This window comes from Hemitrygon akajei, chromosome 7, assembly GCF_048418815.1.
Source record: "Hemitrygon akajei chromosome 7, sHemAka1.3, whole genome shotgun sequence".
NCBI lineage: Eukaryota > Metazoa > Chordata > Chondrichthyes > Myliobatiformes > Dasyatidae > Hemitrygon > Hemitrygon akajei.
The window spans coordinates 122,179,685-122,193,023 of NC_133130.1; the positions used below are offsets into that span (position 1 = coordinate 122,179,685).

Sequence of the window (13,339 nt, forward strand, 5' to 3'; positions counted from 1 at the left end):
TTGTTAATGAGAGAGGTCAGAGCAGGATGGTCAGACTGGCTCAAGCTGACAGGAAGGTAACTCAAATAACCACACAGAATACAGATTGATTATTGAGTACATCTACATGAAATGTTGACTTATGAAAACAGCCTCCATTATCAAAGATCCTCACCACCTAGGCCATGCTCTCTTTTTGCTGCTGTCACCAGGTAGAAGGTACAGGAGCCTCAGGACTCACACCACCAGGTTCAAGAACTAACCTTCAACCATCAGGCTCATGAACAAATCGGGATAACTACACTCATTTAAGGACTCTTATATCTTGTTATTTCAAGCTCATTATTTATTGCTGCTTACATATACTTGCATTTGCCCAGTTTATTGACCATTGATCCTGTTTACAGTTACTATTCTATCGATTTGTTAAGTATTTTCTCAGGAAAAAGAATCCCAGGGTTTGTAATAATAAATTTTACTTTGATTTTGACTTTGGATCAAAAAGGACGGATGTCGGGATGAAAAGAAGGGGTCAGGTTGTCTATGCTCGCGGGTCGACGACGTTTACGCGGCTCTGTGCTGAGGCCTGCACAAGGCTCCGTGTCTAAGGGCTACTTGCTTACTTATATTGTTTGCACAATTTATTTTTCTCTCTCTCTGCACATTGGGTCTTTGTTGGTCTTTTTTAATGGGTTCTTTTGGGTTTCTTGTTTTATGGCTACCTGTAAGGAGAGGAATCTCCAGGTTGTATAATGTATACATACTTTGATAATAAATGTTCTTTGTACTTTGTCACAGCAGTGGTGTGTAGAAGAGCGTGTCTGAATACACAGCACATTAAGTGAAGTGGAGGGGCCACAGCAGCAGAAGAACACTTATTAGGCACAGGAGGTAGCTAATGCTGAGTGTATATCCCTGGACTGCCATAATATCTAGCAATCACCACTTATGTGGCCTGGAGATTTCTGGGTATTCCACATTCACCCATGGCAATCAATGATGGCAGCTGTTGGCCTCTCGTTTAAAGGGGTCACCTCCTCCAGGGCCTCCTCTCAAAACCTCCGAGCTCATTTTCCCAAAACAGGAGGACAGAACTGAAAACCGCGTGCTGTGTGTGGCCATTACGTATGTGCGTGGCCATTACAAAGAAGGTAAAGCAACCCTTCTACTTCTTTGGAAATTTGCAAAGATTCAGCACGTCATCGCAAAACTTCTGTAGATGTGTGGCTGCATCAGAGCTTGGTATGAAAACACCAATAACACTGAAGCAGTTGAATGGAAAGCCCACAAAACATAGTGGATACGGCCCAGTCCGCGCATAAAGACCCCCCCCCCCACAAATGAGCAAATCTAAATGAAATGCTGTCACAGGAATGCATCAGCAGGGACCCCCACCACCCAGGACATGCTCTCTTCTCACTGCTGCCATCAGGAAGAAGGTAAAGGAGCCTCAGGGTTCACAATTTTAGGAACTGGTATTACCCCTCAACCATCAGGCTCTTGAACCAGAGGGGATAACTTCACTCAACTTTTCTTGCCTCATTATCGAACTGTTCCCACAACCTATGGAGTCAATTTCAAGGACTCTTCATCTCATGTTCTCAATATTTATTGTTTATTAATTAATTTATCTTTTGGTTTTATGGATTTCCTGTGAATGCCAGTGAAAATGAATCTCAGGGTTGTATATGGTGACATAAGTGTACTTTGATAATAAATTTACTCTGAACTTTGAACCATGATTAATCCAACCTGTATAGAAATCATAATTGATTTATTTCAAAGTAACGTTAAATAATAAATCCTTCATTCTGGACAACCCCACCTATTCCCAGCTACATAGCACATGGCCAGACAATTAACAAACATTGAAAACAATTAAAAGGAAAATGCTATATTTTTCAGTGTGCTTTTATTTCACTAAATGCAAGTGTGACTGTGGAGATAGCTCCCAGCAGAGTTTCAGAGGTAAAAAGTTTAAAAGTTCATTAGCAGTTCTCTTTCATATAGAAGGTCACCATTCTGTTGAGGATATAAGTCCTTCAATGTGCTTATGCAGAAGGGAAGGATAATGTGATTTTAAAAAAAGCATGCAGCAAGCTTATATGGCTACCTTTCATACTTCTCTCTCTCTCTGTCACTCTTCCTCTCTCTCTGTCACTCTTCCTCTCTCTCATGCTCCTCCTCTTTCTCCCTATCTCTCTGTCCCTCTCTTCCCATCTCCCTCTCTCTCACACCTTCTCTCCCTCTTTCCCTATCTCTCTCTCTCTCTCTCACTCACTCACTCTCTGGCTCTCTCTCTCTCTCTCCCCCCCCCCCCCCCTCTCTCTCTCCCCCCCTCGCCCTCTCTCTCTCTCTCTCTCTCTCGCTGCTATGTGACATGTCTAGGAGTGGTGACGAAACTCTGCAGCCTCCCCAACCCATTTCCTGTGGGTCTCGGGGAACTGCTAGCTTCACAGAGTGCATTAGATGAAGATCAGTGACTGTGGGGGGCACTGGCAGTTCGCCCGCAGTGATTGGCGCACCCACGATCCGTGACATCCCGTGTGGGAAGCAACTATCCAGAAGGTCCTGGAAGGAGAGAACAGAAAGCTCAGTCAGTGAAGCAACTTTAAGGCCCCAACATTTTAGGATTTAAATATTTACAAATGCTGGAAACTTGTCCCCTCCAAGTTATGATACAATTAATCATAGAGTACGTCACAGAAACAGGCCTTTCAACCCATCTAGTCTTCTGCCTAGTCCCATCAACCTGCATCCAGACCATAGGTCTCCAACTCCCTTCCATCCCTACACCCATCCAAACTTCTCTGAAATGTTGAAATCAAGCTCACATGCACCACTTGCGCTGGCAGCTCGTTCCACACTCTCACCACCCTCCGTGTGAAGAAATTCCTCTTCAGATTCCCCTTAAACATTTCACCTCATACTCTAAAAACCTTTGACCTCTGGTTCCTGCCTGCCCTCAAGGGCATATTGTTATGTACTCGTGACACATGACAGTGGTACCCTTGTCATGTGACTGGGGTTGAAGCTATACTGGACTTGAGGTAATGGTCGTGATGGTGGAGTGATGTCATTTTCCCGCCAGTAGAGATCATGTGACAGGTTTTTTTTACAGGGTATAAAAAGGAGGACCCCTCCCTGTGAGGAGGGGCAGTTCGTGGCTGGATTTGCCATGTTGACTTCATGCCACTGCGTGATTTAATGTGATGACGCAGTTTAGTTGAAAAATGAAGTTTTATCTAATGCCTAAAGTTTAAAAGGTCATTGCCAGCAGTTTCTTTACAATACTGCTAGTTGAGAGTCAGTGGAGAGTGAAGATCGGAGTTCGGGAGTTAAAGATCGAGGAGAATCGATTTTGACGGTGAAACGGGTTCGACCTTATTTGATCCTTATTCGGAAGGATTTCGTTGACTGTTCTCGTGTTAATCTCTGCGAAATAGCAGAAAAGATTGAGGACAGTGTGGAAGAAAAGGTCAGTGCCTTTAAGCCGTTTTGTTTCATAAAATTCTTCGTGGGAAAAGTTCGACTTCGGGGACTGAAGAAAAACGACGTGAAAGAGAATTTAAATCGTCTTAAAAAGTCTCTCCCTTAAATGGACTGTGAGCATTTTTGGCAACTTTTGGCAATACTACTTTAAAGAACTGTTCTTGCAACATCGCTTTAAGGACTGTAAGCTTCATTGCTTTAAGAACTGTTTAAGCTGCCGCACAGCAGCTGATTTCCGGTTATGTTAGTGATTTGTTTACTTTTGGGGGGGTTTGTTTTCAGTGTTTAATAAACGTGTTATTTGTTATAAATACCCTTGCCTAACTCATAAATATTTATTGTTGCCTGAATCCGTAACAATATGTATACAGAAAGTACCACAGAGGGCCAGTGACATCATGAAGGACCCCACCCACCCTTCTCATGGACTGTTTGTTCCTCTCCCAGCAGGGAGAAGGCTACGTAGCATCCACACCAGGACCACCAGACTGAAAGACAGTTACTTTCCCCAAGCAGTAAGGCAGATCAATATCTCCACCCACAAACGCACCCCTCCACACCCCCAACCACCACTACTTTATCATTTCCTGTCAGTCACCTCAGGTACAGACACTCCTGTGCCTAGTGTCACTTTATGGACATACAATCTATGTGTATTAGCTATCTTATGTATTTATATTTGTTGTTTTGTTTTTATTATTGTGTTTTTTATCTCATTGCTTTTTTTGTTTGTGCTGCATTGGACTGGAGTAACAATTATTTTGTTCCCCTAAGGAGATTGAGAGGGGATCTGATTGAAACATATAAGATTATTAAGGGATTGGACAAGATAGAGGCAGGAAATATGTTCCAGAAGCTGGGAGAGTCCAGTACCAGAGGGCATGGTTTGAGAATAAGGGGTAGGTCATTTAGGACAGAGTTAAGGAAAAACTTTTTCTCCCAGAGAGTTGTGGGGGTCTGGAATGCATTGCCTCGGAAGGTAGTGGAGGCCAATTCTCTGGATGCTTTCAAGAAGGAGCTAGATAGGTATCTTATGGATAGGGGAATCAAGGGATATGGGGACAAGGCAGGAACCGGGTATTGATAGTAATTGATCAGCCATGATCTCAAAATGGCGGTGCAGGCTCGAAAGGCCGAATGGTCTACTTCTGCACCTATTGTCTATTTACACTTGGAGAGCAATTTAAATGGTTTGGCATGAACCAGATGGGCCGAAAGGCCTTTTTTTGTGCTGGACTTTTCTATGACTCTATGACTTGTGAACTGGGAATGACATTAAACAATCTTGAATGTTGAATCCAGAGGAGAAAAAGCCTGCGTGCATTGACACTATCAACACCCTTCATAATATTCCACACCTCTGTACAAATTCCCCACATTCCTTGATGGAACGAGCAGTGGGTGTAAGCGGTACATGCAAGCTCGATTTCAGTGTTTAAGAGAAGTACTTGACTTACCAACGAAATGGTTTCTTACCCCATCTCAGTCATATTATTGGCAGAATTTCAGATGGTGATGAGAGGGCATACAGGAGTGAGATTACCACCTAGTTGAGTGGTGTCACAGCAACAGACTCGCACTCAATGTCAGTAAGACCAAAAAACTGATTGTGGACTTCAGAAAGGGTAAGATGGAGGAACACACACCAGTCTTCAGAGAGGGATCAGAAGTGGAAAGAGTAAGCAATTTTAAGTCTCTGAGGATCCCCATCACCCAGGGCCTGCCCTCTTCTCATTGCTACCATCCAGGAGGAGGTACAGGAGCCTGAAGACACACACTTATTAATTCAGGAACAGCTTCTTCCCCTCTGCTATCCGATTTGTGAATGGACATTGAACCCGTGAACACTACCTCACTACTTTTTTATTCCATTTTGCACTACTTATTTCATTTACATATATATATGTAAAGACAACAAAATTTCTGTGCTGCTGCAAAGTCAACAAAATTTCATGACGTATGCTGGTGATATTAAACCTGATTCTGATTTTGAACCTGCATATAAATTAGCCCAGAAAAATGCCACAAACCATTGATAAAACAACTGTACTTTTGCAGTGATGATGTTTTAAAAACATCATGTTGAAAAATAAATTCAAATTTGCAAAACCTGATTGGGATCTGAGCTCCAGTTCCTTGGATCGTTAGCCTTGGCTTCTGACCTAACCATCTTGTAATACAATCTGTGCAGCAACATTCTCAAGGCATTTACAAAGACAATGATGTTCAGTGGTGTCGTTTCCATGTAAATGGAGCCTTAATCTTGTGCTAGGGTCACCTGACCTTGGCACTGAGATCTCTGTCCTCGGAGAGATACTTCCTTAACTGTTTCCTCTCATCTTGCAGATGGTTTGAGTGAACTATCGCAGATCCTGCTCCTGCAGAAGCTCCATGCAGTTCATCCCATGTTGAAACCCTCTCGCTGCCAGGCGACATCCTTCTGTCTGTTACAGAGACTGCATCTGATCACTTACACGGCTTGCTGCTGCATCCCACCGCACTGAACAAAAGCCGACTAGCGATACCTCATGTATCACAGAGTTACACAGCATAGAAACAGACCCTTTACCCATCGAATCTGTTCTGACCATCAACAAGTCATTCATACTTTATTCACAATTACCCTTATAAATTCTCCCCATATTTTCAATACATCCCTCCAGTCACCTTCAATTGCCAATGAACCCATTGAGTCATAAGACATAGGAGCAGGATACAGCTGTTCGATCCACTGATACACAATACAGGAGCAGGATACAGCCATTCGATCCAATCAAACACAATACAGGAGCAGGATACAGTCATTCAATCCACTGATACACAATACAGGAGAAGGATACAGCCATTCGATCCATTCAAACACAATACAGGAGCAGGATACAGCCATTCGATCCATTCAAACACAATATAGGAGCAGGATACAGCCATTCGATCCATTCAAACACAATATAGGAGCAGGATACAGTCATTCGATCCATTCAAACACAATATAGGAGCAGGATACAGCCATTCGATCCATTCAAACACAATTAAGGAGCAGGATACAGTCATTCAATCCACTAATACACAATACAGGAGCAGGATACAGCCATTCGATCCATTCAAACACAATACAGGAGCAGGATACAGCCATTCGATCCACTGATACACAATACAGGAGCAGGATACAGCCATTTGATCCATTCAAACACAATACAGGAGCAGGATACAGCCATTCGATCCATTCAAACACAATACAGGAGCAGGATACAGTCATTCAATCCACTGATACACAATACAGGAGCAGGATACAGCCATTCAATCCATTCAAACACAATACAGGAACAGGATACAGCCATTCGATCCATTCAAACACAATACAGGAGCAGGATACAGCCCATCGATCCATTCAAACACAATACAGGAGCAGGATACAGCCCATCGATCCATTCAAACACAATACAGGAGCAGGATACAGCCATTCGATCCATTCATACACAATACAGGAGCAGGATACAGTCATTCGATCCATTCAAACACAATATAGGAACAGGATACAGCCATTCGATCCATTCATACACAATACAGGAGCAGGATACAGCCCATCGATCCATTCAAACACAATTAAGGAGCAGGATACAGCCATTCGATCCATTCAAACACAATACAGGAGCAGGATACAGCCCATCGATCCATTCAAACACAATACAGGAGCAGGATACAGCCATTCGATCCATTCAAACACAATACAGGAGCAGGATACAGCCATTCGATCCATTCAAACACAATACAGGAGCAGGATACAGCCATTCGATCCATTCAAACACAATACAGGAGCAGGATACAGCCCATCGATCCATTAAAACACAATACAGGAGCAGGATACAGCCATTCGATCCATTCAAACACAATACAGGAGCAGGATACAGCCATTCGATCCATCCAAACACAATACAGGAGCAGGATACAGCCATTCGATCCATTCAAACACAATACAGGAGCAGGATACAGCCCATCGATCCATACAAACACAATACAGGAGCAGGATACAGTCATTCAATCCATTCAAACACAATACAGGAGCAGGATACAGCCATTCGATCCATTCAAACACAATATAGGAGCAGGATACAGCCATTCAATCCATTCAAACACAATACAGGAGCAGGATACAGCCATTCGATCCATTCATACACAATACAGGAGCAGGATACAGCCATTCGATCCATTCAAACACAATACAGGAGCAGGATACAGCCATTCAATCCATTCAAACACAATACAGGAGCAGGATACAGCCATTCGATCCACTGATACACAATACAGGAACAGGATACAGCCATTCGATCCATTCATACACAATACAGGAGCAGGATACAGCCATTCGATCCATTCAAACACAATACAGGAGCAGGATACAGCCATTCAATCCATTCAAACACAATACAGGAGCAGGATACAGCCATTCGATCCACTGATACACAATACAGGAACAGGATACAGCCATTCGATCCACCGATACACAATACAGGAACAGGATACAGCCATTCGATCCATTCAAACACAATATAGGAGCAGGATACAGCCATTCGATCCACTGATACACAATACAGGTGCAGGAAACAGCCATTCGATCCATTCAAACACAATACAGGAGCAGGATACAGCCATTCGATCCACTGATACACAATACAGGAGCAGGATACAGCCATTCGATCCACTGATACACAATACAGGAACAGAATACAGCCATTCGATCCATTCAAACACAATATAGGAGCAGGATACAGCCATTCGATCCACTGATACACAATACAGGAGCAGGATACAGCCATTCGATCCATTCAAACACAATACAGGAGCAGGATACAGCCATTCGATCCATTCAAACACAATATAGGAACAGGATACAGCCATTCGATCCACTGATACACAATACAGGAGCAGGATAAAGCCATTCGATCCACTGATACACAATACAGGAACAGGATACAGCCATTCGATCCACTGATACACAATACAGGAACAGGATACATCCATTCGATCCACTGATACACAATACAGGAACAGGATACAGCCATTCGATCCACTGATACACAATATAGGAACAGGATACAGCCATTCGATCCACTGATACACAATATAGGAACAGGATACAGCCATTCGATCCACTGATACACAATACAGGAACAGGATACATCCATTCGATCCACTGATACACAATACAGGAACAGGATACAGCCATTCGATCCACTGATACACAATATAGGAACAGGATACAGCCATTCGATCCACTGATACACAATACAGGAACAGGATACAGCAATTTGATCCATTCAAACACAATATAGGAACAGGATACAGCCATTCGATCCATTCAAACACAATACAGGAGCAGGATACAGCCATTCGATCCACTGATACACAATACAGGAGCAGGATACAGCCATTCAATCCATTCAAACACAATACAGGAGCAGGATACAGCAATTTGATCCATTCAAACACAATACAGGAGCAGGATACAGTCATTCGATCCATTCAAACACAATACTAGAGCAGGATACAGTCATTCAATCCACTGATACACAATACAGGAGCAGGATACAGCCATTCGATCCATTCAAACACAATACAGGAGCAGGATACAGCCATTCGATCCACTGATACACAATACAGGAGCAGGATACAGCCATTCGATCCATTCAAACACAATACAGGAGCAGGATACAGCCATTCGATCCATTCAAACACAACACAGGAGCAGGATACAGTCATTCAATCCACTGATACACAATACAGGAGCAGGATACAGCCATTCGATCCATTCAAACACAATACAGGAGCAGGATACAGCCATTCGATCCATTCAAACACAATACAGGAGCAGGATACAGCCATTCGATCCACTGATACACAATACTAGAGCAGGATACAGCCATTCGATCCATTCAAACACAATACAGGAGCAGGATACAGCCCATCGATCCATTCAAACACAATACAGGAGCAGGATACAGCCATTCGATCCATTCAAACACAATACAGGAGCAGGATACAGCCATTCGATCCATTCAAACACAATACAGGAGCAGGATACAGCCATTCGATCCATTCAAACACAATACAGGAGCAGGATACAGCCCATCGATCCATTAAAACACAATACAGGAGCAGGATACAGCCATTAGATCCATTCAAACACAATACAGGAGCAGGATACAGCCATTCGATCCATCCAAACACAATTCAGGAGCAGGATACAGCCATTCGATCCATTCAAACACAATACAGGAGCAGGATACAGCCCATCGATCCATTCAAACACAATACAGGAGCAGGATACAGTCATTCAATCCATTCAAACACAATACAGGAGCAGGATACAGCCATTCGATCCATTCAAACACAATACAGGAGCAGGATACAGCCATTCAATCCATTCAAACACAATACAGGAGCAGGATACAGCCATTCGATCCATTCATACACAATACAGGAGCAGGATACAGCCATTCGATCCATTCAAACACAATACAGGAGCAGGATACAGCCATTCAATCCATTCAAACACAATACAGGAGCAGGATACAGCCATTCGATCCATTCAAACACAATACAGGAGCAGGATACAGTCATTCGATCCATTCAAACACAATACTAGAGCAGGATACAGTCATTCAATCCACTGATACACAATACAGGAGCAGGATACAGCCATTCGATCCATTCAAACACAATATAGGAGCAGGATACAGCCATTCGATCCACTGATACACAATACAGGAGCAGGATACAGCCATTCGATCCATTCAAACACAATACAGGAGCAGGATACAGCCATTCGATCCATTCAAACACAATACAGGAGCAGGATACAGTCATTCAATCCACTGATACACAATACAGGAGCAGGATACAGCCATTCGATCCATTCAAACACAATACAGGAGCAGGATACAGCCATTCGATCCATTCAAACACAATACAGGAGCAGGATACAGCCATTCGATCCACTGATACACAATACTAGAGCAGGATACAGCCATTCGATCCATTCAAACACAATACAGGAGCAGGATACAGCCCATCGATCCATTCAAACACAATACAGGAGCAGGATACAGCCATTCGATCCATTCAAACACAATACAGGAGCAGGATACAGCCATTCGATCCATTCAAACACAATACAGGAGCAGGATACAGCCATTCGATCCATTCAAACACAATACAGGAGCAGGATACAGCCCATCGATCCATTAAAACACAATATAGGATCAGGATACAGCCATTCGATCCATTCAAACACAATACAGGAGCAGGATACAGCCATTCGATCCATCCAAACACAATACAGGAGCAGGATACAGCCATTCGATCCATTCAAACACAATATAGGAGCAGGATACAGCCATTCAATCCATTCATACACAATACAGGAGCAGGATACAGCCATTCGATCCATTCAAACACAATACAGGAGCAGGATACAGCCATTCAATCCATTCAAACACAAGACAGGAGCAGGATACAGCCATTCGATCCACTGATACACAATACAGGAGCAGGATACAGCCATTCGATCCACTGATACACAATACAGGAACAGGATACAGCCATTCGATCCACCGATACACAATACAGGAACAGGATACAGCCATTCGATCCATTCAAACACAATATAGGAGCAGGATACAGCCATTCAATCCATTCAAACACAATACAGGAGCAGGATACAGCCATTCGATCCATTCAAACACAATATAGGAGCAGGATACAGCCATTCGATCCACTGATACACAATACAGGAGCAGGATACAGCCATTCGATCCATTCAAACACAATATAGGAGCAGGATACAGCCATTCGATCCACTGATACACAATACAGGAGCAGGATACAGCCATTCGATCCATTCAAACACAATACAGGAGCAGGATACAGCCATTCGATCCACTGATACACAATACAGGAACAGGATACAGCCATTCGATCCACTGATACACAATACAGGAACAGAATACAGCCATTCGATCCATTCAAACACAATATAGGAGCAGGATACAGCCATTCGATCCACTGATACACAATATAGGAACAGGATACAGCCATTCGATCCATTCAAACACAATACAGGAACAGGATACAGCCATTCGATCCATTCAAACACAATATAGGAGCAGGATACAGCCATTCGATCCACTGATACACAATACAGGAGCAGGATACAGCCATTCGATCCATTCAAACACAATACAGGAGCAGGATACAGCCATTCGATCCACTGATACACAATACAGGAACAGGATACAGCCATTCGATCCACTGATACACAATACAGGAACAGAATACAGCCATTCGATCCATTCAAACACAATATAGGAGCAGGATACAGCCATTCGATCCACTGATACACAATACAGGAGCAGGATACAGCCATTCGATCCATTCAAACACAATACAGGAGCAGGATACAGCCATTCGATCCATTCAAACACAATATAGGAACAGGATACAGCCATTCGATCCACTGATACACAATACAGGAGCAGGATACAGCCATTCGATCCACTGATACACAATACAGGAACAGGATACAGCCATTCGATCCACTGATACACAATACAGGAACAGGATACAGCAATTTGATCCATTCAAACACAATATAGGAACAGGATACAGCCATTCGATCCATTCAAACACAATACAGGAGCAGGATACAGCCATTCGATCCACTGATACACAATACAGGAGCAGGATACAGCCATTCGATCCATTCAAACACAATATAGGAGCAGGATACAGCCATTCGATCCACTGATACACAATACAGGAACAGGATACAGCCATTCGATCCACTGATACACAATACAGGAACAGGATACAGCAATTTGATCCATTCAAACACAATATAGGAGCAGGATACAGCCATTCGATCCATCCAAACACAATACAGGAGCAGGATACAGCCATTCGATCCATTCAAACACAATACAGGAGCAGGATACAGCCCATCGATCCATTCAAACACAATACAGGAGCAGGATACAGTCATTCAATCCATTCAAACACAATACAGGAGCAGGATACAGCCATTCGATCCATTCAAACACAATATAGGAGCAGGATACAGCCATTCAATCCATTCATACACAATACAGGAGCAGGATACAGCCATTCGATCCATTCAAACACAATACAGGAGCAGGATACAGCCATTCAATCCATTCAAACACAAGACAGGAGCAGGATACAGCCATTCGATCCACTGATACACAATACAGGAACAGGATACAGCCATTCGATCCACTGAGACACAATACAGGAACAGGATACAGCCATTCGATCCATTCAAACACAATATAGGAGCAGGATACAGCCATTCGATCCACTGATACACAATACAGGAGCAGGATACAGCCATTCGATCCATTCAAACACAATACAGGAGCAGGATACAGCCATTCGATCCACTGATACACAATACTAGAGCAGGATACAGCCATTCGATCCATTCAAACACAATACAGGAGCAGGATACAGCCCATCGATCCATTCAAACACAATACAGGAGCAGGATACAGCCATTCGATCCATTCAAACACAATACAGGAGCAGGATACAGCCATTCGATCCATTCAAACACAATACAGGAGCAGGATACAGCCATTCGATCCATTCAAACACAATACAGGAGCAGGATACAGCCCATCGATCCATTAAAACACAATATAGGATCAGGATACAGCCATTCGATCCATTCAAACACAATACAGGAGCAGGATACAGCCATTCGATCCATCCAAACACAATACAGGAGCAGGATACAGCCATTCGATCCATTCAAACACAATATAGGAGCAGGATACAGCCATTCAATCCATTC

The 13,339-nt window shown here is 43.1% G+C and overlaps 1 protein-coding gene across 1 annotated transcript in view; it reads right to left on the reverse strand.

Annotated features, from left to right (window-relative positions):
* Positions 1 to 2,303: 2,303 nt before the first annotated feature.
* Positions 2,304 to 13,339, reverse strand: part of LOC140730881 (somatomedin-B and thrombospondin type-1 domain-containing protein) — a 261,974-nt gene continuing 250,938 nt past the window's right edge. Inside the window, exon 5 of the mRNA XM_073051869.1 lies at positions 2,304 to 2,550. Coding sequence (XP_072907970.1) covers positions 2,445 to 2,550 — 106 coding nt within the window. The 3' untranslated portion in view covers positions 2,304 to 2,444. The remainder of the gene's footprint in view (positions 2,551 to 13,339) is intronic.